Here is a 20,648-nt window from a genome sequence, read left to right on the forward strand (position 1 = left end):
TTGGGATGACCAGGGATGTTCTCTTGATAAGTGTGTGAATTTGAAGATTTTCCTGTCAAAATATAGTACTTTTGGATGTCAGTGAAAATGTATGGAATAAAAAGTACATTATTTTCTTTCGGAATGTAGTGTAGTAAAAGTTGCCAAAAATGTTAATAGTGAAGTACAAATACCCCCCAAAAATACATAAGTAGGCCTTTTTACTTAAGTACTTTACACCACTGGTTTTTGACTAAACAGGATGCAGCTAATGTCAGAAGTGACTTTCTCACTGGAATTTGCGTAGCAGATTATGAGAACTCGGTTATACCATCTAAAATGCTAAATTCTCCGACGCGACTGCAATATGCAAGTTTTGACGTCACTTTTGACATTAGCTGAGTCCCTTCGAGACATTCCCTACTCTGGCATGTGAATCTGAAGACCTTGCGGCTGCGCACTTTATTTTGCGAGACACTACCAAGTGAGAGAAGATAGGGGGTTCCTTCCATAAAAGCCTTTTCACATTTTGTGAAAGACACCCACGTGTTTTCCATTCTATTATTGTTGATTTTTTATTTAATTCGTTGTATTTAATTCATGGTGACTATTTTAAGACATTGCTATGATGTTTATTTAATATTATAGTTTGAACACCCCCTGTGGAAGTAGTGTATGAATCCAGCGGGAAGTACCAAAGTGCTTAGTGTGTCCGTGGGACTTGTGTTGATATCGCTAGCTGTAGAGAAACCCAAACACTCAATAAAATAGGGTATGTATAAAGTTATATTGTTTGCTAATACATATTACACGTTGAAGATTACATTTAGATTTTGTAATCATGTTTAGCTGTTGTCAAACGTGCCTCCCTGTTATAGCTAGTTGACTTTAGCCAAACAATCAGATCTGGGACATCGCGTTATGGCATAGAGCAATTATTTTCCAACTTTGTTTAGTGACTGGCTTCAATATACTTTTTATTATTCACAAAAGTAACAATTTTGTTAGTGTTGACAAACATTTTTCCATAAATGCTAGGTGTTTCTCCAAAATAGGCCACACTAGGTCTTGTCCATACGCGTGCGTCTGATATGAAGCGAATGTATCTCGTAAATCTTTGTCTTAGTACAGATCCGATGCATACGCGTGGACCGCAGCTACTATTAATAAAGGAAATGCATTCAACTGAAATGTGTCTTCCGCATTTAACCCTACCCCTCTGAATCTGAGAGGTGAGGGGGCAGCCTTAGTGACATCCACGTATTCGGTGCCAGGGAAACAGGGTAACCCCCTTGCTCAGGGGCAGAACGACAGATTTTTACATTGTCAGCTCAGCGATTCGAAACAGCAACCTTTCGGTTACTGGTCCGAAGCTTTAATAACTTCACCAGCCCGAGTTATCAAAAATTGTGTCAGCACCACTTCACCCCTGCAAATAAATTGCCATTCTTTGTTTTTCAATCTCTCTGATGTGCCACTACTATTAATGTCACCTTCAGTTTACAAGCCTGACACTATAGATGAGCTAAACCATATTCACCCCTCCAGATCCAGGATGTTGATAAGCCCAGAGCAGGTAGCTCTGATAGGGCAGGTGTTTGAGGCGTATGTGACAGAGCACCACAGGAGTGACATCCTGCAGATCCTTCAGGAGCCTGATGAGGATGCCCACTACCCGGTGGTTATCAACGCCATGACACTGTTTGAAGCCAACATGGAGGTGGGCGACTACTTCAACGCCTACCCCAGCGAAGTCATCAACATCTTTGACAACACCCTTCACCGAGCTGCTAAGACAGTGTTAGAGAACTCTACACAGCAAAGGTGGCACAAGGTCAAACACCACCTGCATGCCCGAATCACAGGTAAGAGGCTCTTACCCACTTCCAAATCGACGCAAATAACCTCCTAGGCACTTGTATAGATCTGAAAAGATAAGCAGTATGTTGTAAATTTGTTCCACCTAGCCTATCATAGATCAAATTGGAGTTATTGCTATAATTTCTAATTAGTTATCCAATCTCTTTATTTACATGAAGACAAGTGCATAGAGAGGTCAATAATATGAGAGACTAGAGAGCTCTTTCTGCTCCCTTCTATGAATGAATTGTCCTCGTACATAGTTATGGCCCTCTGCTGATGTAGCTTTATGGTACGTCTGAGATCTACAGTACCAGTCAAAAGTTTGGACATACTCATTCAAGGGTTTTCCCTTGAATGAGTACTCATTCAACGTACTCATTCAAGGGTTTTCCTTTATTTTTACTATCTTTTACTACATTGTAGAATAATAGTGAATACATCAAAACTATGAAATAACACATGGAATCATGCAGTAACCAAAAAAGTGTTTAACAAATCAAAATATATTTTATATTTCAAATCAAATTTTATTGGTCACACACATATTTAGCAGATGTTATTGTGGGTGTAGCGAAATGCTTGTGTTCCTAGCTCCAACAGTGCAGTAGTATCTAACAGAGCAAGAAGAATGGAATTAAGAAATATATAAATATTAGATTGAACAATGTCGAAGTGGCATTGAATAAAAAAAACTGTAGAATAGAATACAGTATATACATATGAGATGAGTAAAGCAGTATGTAAACATTATTAAAGTGACTAGAGTTCCATTATTAAAGTGGCCAGTGATTCCATGTCTATAGGGTAGCAGCCTCTATGGTGCCGGGATGCGTAACTGGGTGGAAGTCGGTTAGTGATAGCTATTTAACAGTCTGATGGCCTTAATATAGAAGCTGTTTTTCAGTCTCTCAGTTCCAGCTTTAATGCACCTATTCTGACCTCGCATTCTGGAAGATGGCGAGGTGAACAGGCCGTGAGATTCTTCAAAGTAGACAGCCTTTGCCTTGATGACAGCTTTGCCCACTCTTTGCATTCTCCCAAACAATTAACAGATGTGCCTTGTTCATTTGTGGAATTTATTTCCTTAATGCGTTTGAGCCAGTCAGTTGTGTATACCACCCCTACAAGGTAAGTATTTATTTATTTATATTTATTTGGTAAAAGACCAAGTCCATATTATGGCAAGAACAGCTCAAATAAGCAAAGAGAAACGAAAGTCCATCATTACTTTAAGACATGAAGGTCAGTCAGTCCGTCCCGGAAGATTTCAAGAACTTTGTAAGTTTCTCCAAGTGCAGTCGCACAAACCATCAAGCGCTATGATGAAACTGGCTCTCATGAAGGATCGCCACAGGAAAGGAAGACCCAGAGTTACCTCTGCTGCAGAGGATAAGTTCATTAGAGTTACCAGCCTCAGAAATTGCAGCCAAAATAAATGCTTCACGGAGTTCAAGTAACAGACACATCTCAACATCAACTGTTCAGAGGAGACTGCGTGAATCAGGCCTTCATTGTCAAATGGCTGCAACGGAAACCACTTCAAAAGGACACCAATAAGAAGAAGAGACTTGCTTTGGCCAAGAAACACGAGCAATGGACATTAGACCGGTGGAGATTTCTCCTTTGGTCTAATGATTCCAAATTTGAGATTTTTGGTTCCAACCGCTGTCTCTTTGTGAGACGCAGAGTAGGTGAACGGATGATCTCTGCATGTGTGGTTCCCACTGTGAAATGTGATGGTGTGTGGGGTGCTTTGCTGGTGACACTGTCTGTGATTTATTTAGAATTCAAGGCACACTTAACCAGCAGCCATCCCACCTGGTTTGCGCTTAGTGGGACTATCATTTGTTTTTCATCAGGACAGTGGCCCAACACACCTCCAGGCTGTGTAAGGGCTGTTTGACCAAGAAGGAGAGTGGTGGAGTGTGGCATCAGATGACCTGGTCTCCACAATCACCTGACCTCAACCCAATTGAGATGGACCGCAGAGTGAAGGAAAAGCAGCCACCAAGTGCTGCGTATATGTGGGAACTCCTTCAAGACTGTTGGAAAAGCATTCCAGGTGAAGCTGGTTTGTCATCTAGGCAAAGGTTGGCTACTTTGAAGAATCGCAAATGTGAAATATATTTTGATTTGTTTAACACTTTTTTGGTCAGTACATGATACCATGTGTTATTTCATAGTTTTGATGTCGAAAATGTTGAAAATAGTCAAAAATAAAGAAAATAGAAAAACCTTTGAATGAGTACATGTGTCCAAACTTTTGACAGGTACTGTATATTTGTGAGTTAGTGGGTGGTTGTCCTCCTTGTCTAATTGCAATGCTTGAAAAGCTCCATTTAAAGCAGTGTCTGGAGGGGTTTGGCCGAAGTGTTCATTTCACTTGTTCTGCTGGAGGCTCACCTCATCAGTCTGCTCTCTGCAACAGAAGAATCATTTAAATTGAAACAGACACCATTAGAGTTCCTCATCATAGATAGCTGAATCACTTGTCCAGTGGAAAACATTAGCATCCTTTTGATGCAGCTTGATAATGATAATAATCACAATAGGAAGTACAGTATACCCATCACTGGCTAGCAGGATTTAATGAGAACATTATGAACATCTTGTCTCCGTGTAGGTATCTGTCTGGTTGTTGACTTGGGATGAATGTCTGCCTGAAATGCAGGAGAACAGTAGAGACTGAAACAGGAGACTCAGCGTGATGTAACAACAACAACAACAATAAGCCATGCCAGATATCACTCTCAGCAGGCCCATTATTGACTTCCTGAGATGACACATGGTTACCTGAGATGGGGCCCATAAAAACTGTACCTACTCAATGAGGGTTTCTTATAGAGGTCGACCGATTTATCGGAATGGCCGATTTCAAGTTTTCATAACAATCGGAAATCAATTGCAGATTTCCGATTTAAATAATATATATATTTTATTTTTGTTATACCTTTATTTAACTAGGCAAGTCAGTTAAGAACACATTCTTATTTTCAATGACGGCCTAGGAACGGTGGGTTAACTGCCTTGTTCAAGGGTAGAACGACAGATTTTCACCTTGTCAGCTCAGGGGATCCAATCTTGCAACCGTACAGTTAACTAGTCCAACGCTCTAACCATTGCACTCCACGAGGAGCCTCCCTGTTACGCGAATGCAGTAGAAGCCAAGGTAAATTGCTAGCTAGCATTAAACTTATCTTATAAAAAACAATCAATCATAATCACTAATCCAGTTTAGCAGGCAATATTAACCAGGTGAAATTGTGTCATTTCTCTTGCGTTCATTGCACGCAGAGTCGGGGTATATGCAACAGTTTGGGCTGCCTGGCTCATTGAGAACTAATTTGAGAGAATTTTACGTAATTATGACATAACATTGAAGGTTGTGCAATGTAACAAGAATATTTAGATAAAATACCGAACGGTTCCGTATTTCACTTAAATATTAAACGTTTTGTTTTCGAAATGATAGTTTCTGGATTCGACCATATTAATGACCAAAGGCTCGTATTTCTGTGTGTTATTATGTTATTATTAAGTCTGATTTGATAGAGCAGTCTGACTGAGCAGCAGCAGGCCCGTAATCATTCATTCAAACAGCACTTTCGTGCGTTTTGCCAGCAGCTCTTCGCAAGCACAGCGCTGTTTATGACTTCAAGCCTATCAGCCTAATGGCTGGTGTAACCAATGTGAAATGGCTAGCTAGTTAGCTGGGTGTGCGCTAATACCGTTTCAAACATCACTTGCTTTTAGATTTGGAGTAGTTATTCCCCTTGCTCTGCAAGGGCCGTGGCTTTTGTGGGGTGATGGGTAACGCTGCTTCGAGTGTGGCTGTTGTTGATGTGTTCCTGGTTCGAGCCCAGGTAGGGGCGAGGAGAGGGACGGAAGCAATACTGTTACACTGGCAATACTATAGTGCCTATAAGAACATCCAATAGTCAAAGGTTAATGAAATACAAATGGTATAGAGAGAAATAGTCCTATAATAACTACAACCTAAAACCTCTTACCTTGGAATATTGAAGTCTCATGTTAAAAGGAACCATCAACTTTCATATGTTCTCATGTTCAGAGCAAGGAACTTAAACGTTAGCTTTTTTACATGGCACACATTTTACATGGCACATACATGGCACATATTGCATATTGGCACATATTGCATATTGGCACATATTAATTTCTTCTCCAACACTTTGTTTTTGCATTTTTTAAACCAAATTGAACATGTTTCATTATTTATTTGAGGATAAATTGATTTTATTGATGTATTATATTAAGTTAAAATAAGTGTTCATTCAGTATTGTTGTAATTGTCATTATTACAAATAAATAAATCAGCCGATTAATCGGTATCGGCATTTTTGGTCCTCCCAAGTATCGGTATCGGCGTTGAGAAATCATAATCGGCCGACCTATAGTTTCTTATGTACACTGTCTCGAGCAATAAGGCTGCGTTTACACAGACAGCCCGATTCTGATTTTTTTTGTTGGACTGATAGGTATTTTAACCAATCAGATCAGTTCTTTTGCCAACAATTGGGCTAAAGATCATAATTGGTCTGTCTGTGTAAAGGCTGCCAAAACTCAGCCGCACTATGGGTTCTGACATCTGCCAGGCTGCCACAGGTTTTACCGACACCATTAGTTTAACACCTGGAACGGGTTGACATGGATTGGCCTGATTTGATTTTAATATGCAGATGATAAAAAAAGAGCACAGACATATAGTCAGATGGGAATCATCTGTAATGATTGACCTTGTCTGTCAGCCAGCCTTGCAAAGTAGCTCAACCTTCACATCTAATTACTTTAGCCATTGCGTACTGCAGTCTGGGGTCTCACCAGTACAGAGAGCAGTGTTATAAATAGCCAGATGATGTGCTCGACTCGTATGCTGTTCCTTGGTTGGTTACATGGCGTGAATGTAGAAGGCATAGCAAATAGCAGCAGGGCTCTTGGTGATGCAGCTGTGTGTGTTCTGGTGGGGGATGTTACTGCTACAAGGCCATGTTTAAGATCAGACCAGTATATGCTTCAATACTTTCAACAGGTTGCTCGCTCGAAATTCAGAATGTCTCTCTGTGGAGAGGACCGCTGTATGTGGGCTGCATCTTAAAACTCAGTTGTCTACTCTCATGAGAAAATGGAAAGTGCTTCACATAAACCACTCTGAAGATGTGGACGGAAAATGTCAATGTTGTTTGAGATGCCAGATGGAGAGAGAGGACAATACACTGTATATACAAAAGTCTGTGGACACACCTTCAAATTAGTGAATTCGGTTATTTTAGCCACACCCATTGCTGACAGGTGTATAAAATCAAGCACACAGACATGCAATCTCCATTGGCAGTAAAATGGCCTTACTAAAGAGCTCAATGACTTTCAATGTAGCACCGTCATAGGATGCCACCTTTTCAACAGGTCAGTTCGTCAAATTTCTACCATGCTAGAGCTGTCCCGGTCAATTGTAAGTGCTGTTATTGTGAAGTGGCAACGTCTAGGAGCAACAACGGCTCAGCCGCAAAGTGGTAGGCCACACAAGCTCACAGAACGTGACCGCCAAGTGCTGAATCGCATGGCGTGTATAAATCATATGTCCTCAGTTGAAACACTCACTACCGAGTTGCTTCCAGAGGCAGTTTGGAACGTCAGCACAATAACTGTTCGTCGGAGGCTTCATGAAATGGGTTTCCATAGCTGAGCAGCCGCACACAAGCCTAAGGTCAACATTCACAATACCAAGCGTCTGCAGGAGTGGTGTAAAGCTCGCCGCCATTGGACTCTGGAGCAGTGGAAACATGTTCTCTGGAGTGATAATGTTCTCTGGAACGCTACCTGCCCCAATGCATTGTGCCAACTGTCAAGTTGGGTGGAGGAGGAATAATGGTCTAGGGCTGTTTTTCATGGTTCGGTCTAGGCCCCTTAGTTCCAATGAAGGGAAATCTTAACGCTACAGAATACAATAACATTCTAGACGACTCTGTGCTTCCAACTTGGCAACAGTTTGGGGAAGGCCCTTTCCTGTTTCAGCATGACAATGCCCTCGTGCACAAAGCGAGGAAATGGTTTGTTGAGATCGGTGTGGATCAACTTGACTGGCCTGCACAAAGCCCTGACCTCAACCCGATCTAACACCTTTGGGATGAATTTGAACGCCGACTGCAAGCCAGGCCTATTGTTCGACGAGCATCTGGTCCTACTGGACACCAAGATGTCCACATACTTTTGGCCATGTCGTGTATGTTCTATTTAAAAAAAAATATGTGTTACTAGGGAAGTCCATTAAGAACACATTCTTATTTACAATGACGGCCTACATTGGCCAAACCTGGACGATGCTGGGCCAATTGTGTGCCGCCCTATGGGACTCCCAATCATGGCAGATGTGATACAGCTTGGATTCGAACCAGGGATTGTCGTGATGCCTTTTGCGCTGAGATGCAGTGCCTTAGACTGCTGCACCACTCGGGAGCACCTATTAATCCATGATAACATTGGTGGGCTGGAGTATTGCATTTTATCCATAAACGCCTATTTTCCTTTTATATTCTATCAGTGCATGGGATTACATTTTACACTGACAGTGTCTGCGAGTCCACAGATTTATCAGGGAAAAAGACTTCACAAGTCTGCTATGGATTCTCAGTGGTCACTGCTTAGGCCTAAAGCTACCTTTTACCAAAGAAGGCTTCTCCCATAAATCAAATCAAATGTTATTTGTCACATGCGGCGAATACAAAAGGTGGAGACCTTACTGTGAAATGCTTACTTACAAGCCCTTAACCAACAATGCCGTTTTTAGAAAAATAAGCGATAAGAAAAATGTAAGAAATAAACTAAAGTAAAAAATAAAACCGCAACAATAAAATAACAAAAACCTAGGCTATATACAGGGGGTACCAGTACCGAGTCAATGTGCGGGGGTACAGGTTAGTTGAGATAATTGAGGTAATATGTACATGTAGGTAGAGGTTAAGTGACTATGCATAGATAATAAACAGTGAGTAGTAGCAGTGTTAAAAAAAAAAAATTAAAAATTGGGGGGGGGGGGGGGGTCAATGCCAATAGTCTGGGTAGCCATTTGATTAGCTGTTCAGGAGTCTCATGGCTTGGGGGTAGAAGCTGTTAAGAAGCCTTTTGGGCAGACTTGGTGCTATGGTACCGCTTGCCATGCGGTAGCAGAGAGAACAGTCTATGACTAGGGTGGCTGGAGTCTTTGGCAATTTGTAGGGCTTTCCTCTGACACCGCCTGGTATAGAGGTCCTGGATGGTAGGAAGCTTGGCCCCACAGTGATGCACTGGGCCGTACGCACTACCCTCTGTAGCACCTTGCGGTCGAAGACCGAGCAGTTGCCAGACTAGGTGGTGATGCAACCAGTCTGAATGCTCTCAATGGTGTAGCTGCTGAACTTATTGAGGATTTGAGGACCCAGGCCAAATCTTCTCAGTCTCCTGAGGGGGAATAGGTTTTGTCGTGCCCTCTTAGAGTTCTCTGCGTTAGTTACTTTTATCCAATAAAATACTGTTGGCTACTTGACAGATGTACAGTAAGGCTATGTAATGGGCTACACATCACATTACACACACAAAATTATTTTGTGCAAGATGCATGCGATACATCTCTCTTCAATACAATAGTGGGTAGAGAGCCCCATCTGGTGGTTAATATTGACAAGGAACTAGTCCAGTGCTCACTCATTGGTCTGTTTGATGTCCATAAACCTAACATTTCTCTGCATTGCTGTGTGTCATCACGCCTCAGGTCTTCCTGTGTGTCCTGAGCTCACCAGGGAGAACATCCCCAAGTCTCGGGACGCTGGTCACTTCCTGTCCGTCACGGGCACGGTCATCCGCACCAGTGTGGCCAAGGTTCTGGAGTACGAGAGGGACTACATGTGCTCTAAGTGCCGTCACGTGTTCTCCCTGCAGGCTGACTTTGAGCAGTACTATAGCTTCGTTCCCCCTACCAGCTGCCCCAACCAGGACCTCTGTAACTCCAACAAGTTCACCTGCCTGTCAGCCAGCTCCACCCCGGCAGCATGCAGGGACTACCAGGAAATTAAGATCCAGGAGCAGGTGACTTGGGGCTAAGGGGCTCTAGTACTGTTTGTTTTAATTATAGTCTACACATTGTTTAACCCTGTTGAATAACATCTGCAAACACAAATTGTAAGCCTATATTTGATCAAACTGCGCCCCTCTTTCCCTGCTGTTCTGTGTGCTCAGGCCCAGAGGTTGTCTGTGGGCAGTATTCCTCGCTCCATGGTGGTCATTTTGGAGGATGATCTGGTAGACAGCTGTAAATCAGGTAACATTGGTCACTATGATGTCATTTGTCACTATGATATCACAGTTGACATTTGTATTGGAAAATACATCACAGTGGGATTGTTACATAAAGGATATTGCCATATTGTATTATGGGAATTTGTTTTGCAGAGGGTGACATCATTGTGTTAGGTAGATTGTGTCATCACTGAGTTTTGGAATTCCACATTGTGATGTATTACCAATGATGTCATAATACTGTATGACGTACGGATGTTACATTGTGGTGTCATGTTGTGTGTGTGATAACATCACAATACCATATGTTTGTCTTTCACCCAAGATGAAGCCGCAGTAGATGAACATGAAGGTTTTTAAGGGATTAGTGTCATCACATTGAATGTTGGGACTGAATTTCTAGGATATCACCATCTGTGATGACATTTTTTCAGGTGATGATGTTACAGTGTATGGAGTAGTTTGTCAGCGATGGAAGCCCCTGTACGAGGACGCACGCTGTGAATTGGATCTGGTGTTGAAAGCCAATTTCATTGAAGTGAACAATGAGCAGACCATGGCAGCTCTGGTCCTAGAGGACATGCAGCAGGAGTTTGAGGAGTTCTGGGACAATTACAAACATGACCCTATAACTGGTACATAATAACGCGACTGTAATACTTCCCCAATCCCCATAATTAAAACTGTTGCCATACAGATTTAGATACTACTTTTTAATGTATTTAATAGTCATTATTACATGATAAATACTATATGAGATGAGATGGACATGAAATGTGTATGGAATTTGATTGGTGTTCTTCTTCCATGTTCTCTCTGAAGGCAGGAACCAGATTCTCATGAGCCTGTGCCCACAAGTGTTTGGAATGTATGTAGTTAAGTTAGCTGTTGCCATGGTGTTAGCAGGTGGGGTGCAAAGAATAGATCCTTCTGGAACAAAAGTAAGAGGTATGTATCCTTGTTCAAAATGTGGACCAATTTCTCTTACATGCCTCACAAACTGCAACTCTATTGGTGTCGATGTTAATATCTGATTCTAGATTTGTAATACGTTTCTGGTTTAGGCGAGTCTCATCTTCTGCTGGTGGGAGACCCAGGCACAGGGAAGTCTCAGTTTCTGAAGTACGCTGCTAAGATCACTCCCCGGTCAGTCCTCACTGCTGGGATCGGCTCCACTACCGCAGGTCTGTCTACCCTCTGCTGGTTCATCTGAAACAGTTCACTTTGCTTAAAGGAATCACTGAAATAACTACTTATGTTAGTCAAAAAAGGAATATGTGTTGTGTGTCAGGGTTGACGGTGGCAGCAGTGAAGGACTCCGGGGAGTGGCATCTAGAGGCAGGAGCACTGGTGCTGTCTGACGGAGGCCTGTGTTGTATCGACGAGTTCAACAGCATCAAAGAGCACGACCGCACCAGCATCCACGAAGCCATGGAGCAGCAAACCATCAGTGTGGCCAAGGCAGGGTAAGGAAAAATCTTATCTTGCACTCACTTCTGTTATGGGCTGAAGCAGGGTCATAATGACTGACATGCATAAAGCATCTTTCTATTTCCTCCATTGACTTTGTGGGGTCTATTTCCCTCTGTCCCACCCAGCATGGTGTGTAAACTGAACACCAGGACCACCATCTTGGCTGCCACCAACCCTAAGGGCCAGTACGACCCAAACGTGCCTGTGTCGGTCAACGTGGCCCTGGCCAGCCCCCTGCTCAGCCGCTTTGACCTGGTCCTGGTCCTACTGGACACCAAGAACCCTGAGTGGGACCGCATCATCTCCTCCTTCATACTGCACAACAAAGGTGTTTATACAGAGTCCTTATATAGAGAGAGAGAGAGAGAGAGAGAGAGAACAGGCTCTGAAGAGCTAGTGTGTTCACATCCACCAGTTTTTAGACCACACTGCGTTTTGGCTTCATAATGATAGAAACTGGTCCAGACCCTGGAGAAACAGGACTCTGGTCAATTAATTACATTAATTAATCTGTATGTCGCTATGGATAAAAGCATCTGCTAAATGGCATATTATATATACACTGCTCAAAAAAATAAAGGTAACACTTAAACAACACAATGTAACTCCAAGTCAATCACACTTCTGTGAAATCAAACTGTCCACTTAGGAAGCAACACTGATTGACAATAAATTTCACATGCTGTTGTGCAAATGGAATAGACAACAGGTGGAAATTATAGGCAATTAGCAAGACACCCCCAATAAAGGAGTGGTTCTGCAGGTGGGGACCACAGACCACTTCTCAGTTCCTATGCTTCCTGGCTGATGTTTTGGTCACTTTTGAATGCTGGCGGTGCTTTCACTCTAGTGGTAGCATGAGACGGAGTCTACAACCCACACAAGTGGCTCAGGTAGTGCAGCTCATCCAGGATGGCACATCAATGCGAGCTGTGGCAAGAAGGTTTGCTGTGTCTGTCAGTGTAGTGTCCAGAGCATGGAGGCGCTACCAGGAGACATGCCAGTACATCAGGAGACGTGGAGGAGGCCGTAGGAGGGCAACAACCCAGCAGCAGGACCGCTACCTCCGCATTTGTGCAAGGAGGAGCACTGCCAGAGCCCTGCAAAATGACCTCCAGCAGGCCACAAATGTGCATATGTCTGCTCAAAGGGTCAGAAACAGACTCCATGAGGGTGGTATGAGGGCCTGACGTCCACTGGTGGGGGTTGTGCTTACAGCCCAACACCGTGCAGGACGTTTGGCATTTGCCAGAGAACACCAAGATTGGCAAATTCGCCACTGGCGCCCTGTGCTCTTCACAGATGAAAGCAGGTTCACACTAAGCACATGTGACAGACGTGACAGAGTCTGGAGACGCCGTGGAGAACGTTCTGCTGCCTGCAACATCCTCCAGCATGACCGGTTTGGTCAGTCATGGTGTGGGGTGGCATTTCTTTGGGGGGCAGCACAGCCCTCCATGTGCTCGCCAGAGGTAGCCTGACTGCCATTAGGTATCGAGATGAGATCCTCAGACCCCTTGTGAGACCATATGTTGGTGCGGTTGGCCCTGGGTTCCTCCTAATGCAAGACAATGCTAGACCTCATGTGGCTGGAGTGTGTCAGCAGTTCCTGCAAGAGGAAGGCATTGATGCTATGGACTGGCCCGCCCGTTCCCCAGACCTGAATCCAATTGAGCACATCTGGGACATCATGTCTCGCTCCATCCACCAACGCCACATTGCACCACAGACTGTCCAGGAGTTGGCGGATGCTTTAGTCCAGCTCTGGGAGGAGATCCCTCAGGAGACCATCCGCCACCTCATCAGGAGCATGCCCAGGCGTTGTAGGGAGGTCATACAGGCACGAGGAGGCGACACACACTACTGAACCTCATTTTGACTTGTTTTAAGGACATTACATTAAAGTTGGATCAGCCTGTAGTGTGGTTTTCCACTTTCATTTTGAGTGTGACTCCAAATCCAGACCTCCATGGGTTGATAAATTTGATTTCCATTGATCATTTGTGTGTGATTTTGTTGTCAGCACATTCAACTATGTAAAGAAATATATAATATTTCATTCATTCAGATCTAGGATGTGTTATTTTAGTGTTCAAATCAAATTTATTTATATAGCCCTTCGTACATCAGCTGATATCTCAAAGTGCTGTACAGAAACCCAGCCTAAAACCCCAAACAGCAAGCAATGCAGGTGTAGAAGCACGGTGGCTAGGAAAAACTCCCTAGAAAGGCCAAAACCTAGGAAGAAACCTAGAGAGGAACCAGGCTATGTGGGGTGGCCAGTCCTCTTCTGGCTGTGCCGGGTGGAGATTATAACAAAACATGGTCAAGATGTTCAAATGTTCATAAATGACCAGCATGGTCGAATAATAATAAGGCAGAATAGTTGAAACTGGAGCAGCAGCACAGTCAGTTGGACTGGGGACAGTGTTCCCTTGATTTTTTTGAGCAGTGTATGATCAGTTGAAGTACAGAACAGTCATTAAAGAAACCAGTCCTCTAGAAGTGGAGTGGAATAATCCTGCGCTTAGTGCCTGAGATATCCACCAATTACATAGGTCATCTGAGGAATCAGTGGGATATCATATTGCTGAGTTAAGCTACACTGCAAATTAGAGTTGAGACCTCCTCTGGGCTCTTCATTAGAAAAGACAATCTCTCTCCCCAGAAAACAGCATTTGATCATTTGCATAATATCATTCCCACAGTATTTGCATAAGGAAGAGAGCTATGTTGAATGAAAATGCCAATGATGTAAAGTCTCTGGCATCGCCCCAGTTTAATTAGTGCTCTAGGTCATTATCAAGACGATCACTCAGGGAGTTGTGGTTACGGAAGCCTGGGTCCTATTCATTATGACAAAACATTTTGCAACAAAAAAATAATCTTATTGGACAAGTTTAGGTATTCCCATCCTGTTTCAGTTAGTTTTCTTCTGTCTGGTAAATAATAAATACAACCCCGCATCTTGCTCATTACTTTAATCAGAAGGCTAATATCAATATTCATGCCAGTCTCTCTTGGCTAAAAGTAGAGGAGAGACTGACTGCATCACTTCTTGTTTTTATAAGAAACATTGATGTGTTGTAAATTCTAAATGGTTTGCATTGTCAATTTACACACAGCACTGACACACACACTTACCCCAGCAGACATGCCACCAGGGGTCTTTTCACAGTACCCAAATCCAGAACAAATTCAAGAAAACATACAGTATTTATAGAGCCATGATTGCATGGAACTCCCTTCCATCAAAGATTGATCAAGTGAACAGCAACCCTGGTTTTAAAAAACAGATAAAGCAACACCTCACAACACCTCCCCTGTTTGACTTAGACATTGTGTGTATGTACTGATTCGTGATGTTTTAAATGTATGTAATTCTATCCTTGAGCGGTTCTTGTCTATTAATGTTCTGTATTATTGAATGTTTTCTGTGGACCCTAGGAAGAGTAGCTGCTACTATCGCAACTGCTAATTGGGATCCTAATAAAATACCAAATACCTTCATCTGCCCTTCAGGAACTCCCTGCCAGTCGGAGGATTCTTTGTGGAGCATGGAGAAGATGAAGGCCTACTTCTGCCTGATCAAGGGGCTGCAGCCGCATGTGTCTGAGGAGGCCAACTCCATCCTGTCCCGCTACTACCAGCTGCAGAGGCAGAGCGACAGCAGGAACGCAGCCCGCACCACTATCCGCATGCTGGAGAGCCTCAGCCGCCTTGCTGAGGGTGGGACAGCATTTTACATTACACATCTAATGTCTTTCCTTCTGAATTCCTTTGGGTTTGGTTTAGGAGTTTAGTAGTTACTGAAAGTGTTCAAACTCATATTTATTATGTGAATGCTTTATGCTATAGTTGTTGTTGATATGATGTGGTCATGAAGCTCATGATCTTTGTCTTGATACTGGCAGCACACGCCAGGTTGATGTTTCGAGACACTGTCACTGTGGAGGATGCTGTTGTTGTTGTCTCTGTCATGGAGTGCTCTATGCAGGTAGGAAGCTACACTTTGTTACATTCTAACATGAAATAAGCAGTAAGGCCCAAGGGGATGTGGTATATTTAAGCAATAAGGCCCAAGGGGATGTGGTATATTTAAGCAATAAGGCCCAAGGGGATGTGGTATATTTAAGCAATAAGGCCTAAGGGGATAGGGTATATATTCCACAAACCACCAAGATGCCTTATTGATATTATAATAAACTGGTTACCAACGTAATTAGAAGAGTAAACATAAATGTTTTGTCATACCCATGGTACACGGTCTGATATACCACGGCTTTCAGCCAAACACTATTCGGGGCTCGAACCACCCAGTTTATAATGGCCAATATATCACGACTACGGGCTGTTCTTATGCACGACATGAGGCTGAGTACCTGGATACAGCCCTTAGCCGTGGTATGTTTGACATATACCACAAAACTCTGAGGTTCCTTATTGATATAATAAGCAGGTTACCAACATAAATAGAACAGTAAACAAGTATTTTTGCATCATAACCATGGTATATTGTCTCATACACACACACACATACAGTGACTTGCGAAAGTATTCGGCCCCCTTGAACTTTGCGACCTTTTGCCACATTTCAGGCTTCAAACATAAAGATATAAAACTGTATTTTTTTGTTAAGAATCAACAACAAGTGGGACACAATCATGAAGTGGAACGACATTTATTGGATATTTCAAACTTTTTTAACAAATCAAAAACTGAAAAATTGGGCGTGCAAAATTATTCAGCCCCTTTACTTTCAGTGCAGCAAACTCTCTCCAGAAGTTCAGTGAGGATCTCTGAATGATCCAATGTTGACCTAAATGACTAATGATGATAAATACAATCCACCTGTGTGTAATCAAGTCTCCGTATAAATGCACCTGCACTGTGATAGTCTCAGAGGTCTGTTAAAAGCGTAGAGAGCATCATGAAGAACAAGGAACACACCAGGCAGGTCCGAGATACTGTTGTGAAGAAGTTTAAAGCCGGATTTGGATACAAAAAGATTTCCCAAGCTTTAAACATCCCAAGGAGCACTGTGCAAGCGATAATATTGAAATGGAAGGAGTATCAGACCACTGCAAATCTACCAAGACCTGGCCGTCCCTCTAAACTTTCAGCTCATACAAGGAGAAGACTGATCAGAGATGCAGCCAAGAGGCCCATGATCACTCTGGATGAACTGCAGAGATCTACAGCTGAGGTGGGAGACTCTGTCCATAGGACAACAATCAGTCGTATATTGCACAAATCTGGCCTTTATGGAAGAGTGGCAAGAAGAAAGCCATTTCTTAAAGATATCCATAAAAAGTGTTGTTTAAAGTTTGCCACAAGCCACCTGGGAGACACATCAAACTTGTGGAAGAAGGTGTTCTGGTCTGATGAAACCAAAATTGAACTTTTTGGCAACAATGCAAAACGTTATGTTTGGCGTAAAAGCAACACAGCTCATCACCCTGAACACACCATCCCCACTGTCAAACATGGTGGTGGCAGCATCATGGTTTGGGCCTGCTTTTCTTCAGCAGGGACAGGGAAGATGGTTAAAATTGATGGGAAGATGGATGGAGCCAAATACAGGACCATTCTGGAAGAAAACCTGATGTGAACAATCGTGAATCTGTGGAAAGAACTGAAAACTGCTGTTCACAAATGCTCTCCATCCAACCTCACTGAGCTCGAGCTGTTTTGCAAGGAGGAATGGGAAAAAATGTCAGTCTCTCGATGTGCAAAACTGATAGAGACATACCCCAAGCGACTTACAGCTGTAATCGCAGCAAAAGGTGGCGCTACAAAGTATTAACTTAAGAGGGCTGAATAATTTTGCACGCCCAATTTTTAAGTTTTTGATTTGTTAAAAAAGTTTGAAATATCCAATAAATGTCGTTCCACTTCATGATTGTGTCCCACTTGTTGTTGATTCTTCACAAAAAAATACAGTTTTATATCTTTGTTTGAAGCCTGAAATGTGGCAAAAGGTCGCAAAGTTCAAGGGGGCGGAATACTTTCGCAAGGCACTGTACACAGCTGAAATGCTTTTTCAGCCAATCAGAATCCAACACCCAAACTACCCAATTTATAACATGTTACATTTTACAGTTACATTGAATGTAAACTGTAATGCCTTCAGCATGACTTGAAACACATTACATAATACAAAATTTAAGGTGAAGTTTCAGTGCGGTGTGTGTGTGTGCCTCAGGGGGGCGCTCTCCTGGGAGATGTGAATGCTCTTCACACGTCATTCCCTGACAACCCCAGTCAGCAGTACCAGACACAGTGTCAAATTGTTCTTGAGGGCCTCCAGATGCCTCACCTCCTCCACAAGGAGATGGACAGGCTCTCAAGGTGAGACATTATACTTGTGAAAACTTAAAGAACAAGCTTTGTGAAGATTCAACTTTGTTGAACAGGACAAAAAGTAAATATTGCTTATAAATAATGCATTCTCTAACTTATAGTCTTCTACACCATCAGAATAAATCTCACTTATAACAACTCCCCCTCCAACATATTACCTCTAAACCCTAGCCCAGTGAAAATACTGAGTACAACCCCCTTTATGTATGAATCATTGTGTTTTCTTTAGACTGCAGAATAATGGGCCAGGCTCCCCTAAAGGAACAGAAAAAGGTTCTCCTCTGCCTGCAAAGCAGCACAGTGATCTGAGAAGCAGTTATCATCACAAGAGTTCTACATTCCAGACAAGCGGTCCAGGGCACTCTGACATCCCCACAGACTCAGAGAGTGGACTGGACTGGTTCCACTCACTGGCTGGCCCAGTGGGGGGAGGACATGCCAACTCGCCGATCATCACTTCACCCATCACAACATCCACACAACACAACCACAACTCCTTCTCAAAGCAGGCCCGAACCCTGCCAAAACACCCCGCTGTGTCGTTGCTGGGCAACAGCGGTGCTGCACACAAGGAGAGTGGGAGAGCGCCTGTGTGCGATAAGACAACCAGTATAACTGCGGAGGAGGAGGTGGTAGAGAGCTGTAAGGAGAGCAGTAAAAGCACAGCGTCAGCAGCAGCAGAAGACGGATCCTGTTCTGTGGTACAGAAGGTGTCCAAGAAATTGCGAGACAAACGGCTCAGAGCGATGACTCATGTTCCCCTTCAGGGAGACAAAGCTGTGGGAGGAGGCAACATCAGCACCAGCAGAGACCTCATAGACCATCTAGATGTGGAGCAGGCCTTCTCCACAGACTCGCTGCCCTCCCACAGCACACGTGTAGCAGGGAAGAAACGCAACTCAAAAAAGAACAATGTCCCTTGTAACCTCCCGTCTGGAGACCAGGAGCTCTCTGGTACTGTGGGGGCAGGGGGAGAAGAACTGCACTCTAAGTTCACAGGGTTCACATTTAAACCCAGAGAGAAGATGACCCACACGGAACCTCTCTGTCCAGATACTGACAGCTCAGACTTTCACACAGAGAATAGAGGTCCACCTAGCAAAGCAAAGACGCATAACAGAGAGAACCATAACACAGTTTCTTCAGCTAGAGAGAAAGAGAAAACAGAAAAGAAAAAGAGTGAGAAACAGTGTTACAAAGACAAGCCAGCAGATGGCAGCAGTTCTGCCCTGAGGCTGAGAGTTCAGTCTAAGGAGAAAGAGTTTCCCATTGAGGTGTCACGTGACCTGAACCCAGAGGTCAGTGGTCCCACGGCAGAGGGAGGTGATCGTGGGGATCATGGGACAGAGCAGAAACGCCAGCAGTTGCTGAGCAGAATTGCTCCAGGTGAGAACAGAACTACATTCACAACCTCCACAGACCTTCCACCACTACAGCCAGACCACCCAAAGCCCACTGTGGTGGCCTCTACCCTGGCCAAACTCTCCAGGTTCTCCTTCACAACTACAAAGGACAAGGAAGTTACAAACCTAATAACAACTCTTACATCAGGTGCTCAGGTTACCTCGTCCATAGAGCTTAAAGCAGGGCAGCAGGACACATGGACACAAGCTATCACCAGCATACAGCAGAGGACAGGGGTGCAAGCTAAAGCCTCTACAGAGGATAGGACTGAGGCAAGAGTTAGTGGAGACAAAGACTTCCAGACATTTAACAGTAAGGGCCAAAACCCTGCTATAGATTCTGCTGTCAACCCTAAAAAGAGAAAGTGTTTTGAGCTGGGCTCTAAAGGCCTCTTCTCTGGCCTGTCCATGTTCAGCTCCTCCAACTTTGATGAAGATGATCTGAGTGTAGACTGGGATGAGGAGTCGGGCAAAAAAACTAAAATGTAACAGTGAAATGATGTTTGAAATGATGTAATGTACTGAATATTATTTGTGACTTCTCACCGTGTGTGTGCATGTGTGTTTGTTGTTGTATTGTCAATAATTGGTATAAATTTACAGATCAGTGTTAGATAATGAGATTCACTATCGACTCGTCATGCTGTTGGATATTGAACACACATTATGTCATAGAAACAATCTTGTAAATCTGTTTCTTCTTTTACAAAGCCTATGGTCTTGTGTCACTATCTGAAATAATGCTGTTATATGAGGTAGTCAAAGGGCACATTTTCATCATTGAATGAGCAATATTACACGCTCTGTGAAAACACGCAATGTTGCTGTAGGCAAACGTTATGTTCATTCAAAGTAAAAAATGAGAGGCACAAATCAATGTGGGTGATGATTGACTTGGCCCTACATTTGCCTAAGGCTGTGTATTATGATGTGGTATATAATGGTTTCATCCTCTGAGCCAATGCCAGAAAGCACCACACCAAAGGAAGTATGGCTGTTGTCATGACTGTGTGGATGGCATTCCATAAGGAAGCTGCATGAAAGCTCCTTGTCAGGTTGTATAAGGATCAGAGACAGGCGCAGGAATACGTAATAGGGGGTTTTATTACTCCACCCAAAATACATGACATGGGGACGAAGCCCAAAACAAACACGTATATAAAATACACAGGGATGTAACCCAAACAAACACATATATAAAATACACAGGGATGTAACCCAAACAAACACGTATATAAAATACACAGGGATGTAACCCAAACAAACACGTATATAAAA

At 43.2% G+C, this 20,648-nt stretch overlaps 1 protein-coding gene across 2 annotated transcripts; it reads left to right on the forward strand.

Moving 5' to 3' along the window:
- Positions 1-401: 401 nt before the first annotated feature.
- mcm9 (minichromosome maintenance 9 homologous recombination repair factor) lies at positions 402-20,051 on the forward strand. 2 transcript variants are annotated; one of them, XM_021611923.3, is made up of 13 exons: positions 402-751; positions 1,528-1,844; positions 9,608-9,921; positions 10,072-10,153; positions 10,566-10,766; positions 10,954-11,079; positions 11,196-11,315; positions 11,423-11,597; positions 11,730-11,932; positions 15,127-15,333; positions 15,519-15,601; positions 17,810-17,955; positions 18,197-20,051. In XM_021611923.3, exons 2-13 carry the CDS (start codon positions 1,535-1,537, stop codon positions 19,857-19,859), a joined length of 3,630 nt encoding a protein of 1,209 aa, XP_021467598.3. In that variant the 5' UTR covers positions 402-751; positions 1,528-1,534; the 3' UTR covers positions 19,860-20,051. The 2 variants fall into 2 exon arrangements, with proteins under 2 accessions (XP_021467598.3, XP_090099019.1); XM_090242893.1 differs by lacking the exon at positions 402-751 and having other exon boundaries at positions 1,466-1,844.
- Positions 20,052-20,648: the final 597 nt, after the last annotated feature.

This window comes from Oncorhynchus mykiss, chromosome 8 (assembly GCF_057628025.1).
Source record: "Oncorhynchus mykiss isolate SJ-2025 chromosome 8, ASM5762802v1, whole genome shotgun sequence".
Taxonomy (NCBI): domain Eukaryota; kingdom Metazoa; phylum Chordata; class Actinopteri; order Salmoniformes; family Salmonidae; genus Oncorhynchus; species Oncorhynchus mykiss.

Bases quoted from the DNA above. Each gene is read 5' to 3' on its own strand.
- mcm9 (XM_090242893.1), top strand. From the start codon at position 1,466: ATGTCACCTTCAGTTTACAAGCCTGACACTATAGATGAGCTAAACCAT. The intron at 10,767-10,953 runs GTACATAATAAC...TTCTCTCTGAAG, and splicing joins CAAACATGACCCTATAACTG to GCAGGAACCAGATTCTCATG. The intron at 11,933-15,126 runs GTGTTTATACAG...TCTGCCCTTCAG, and splicing joins CTTCATACTGCACAACAAAG to GAACTCCCTGCCAGTCGGAG.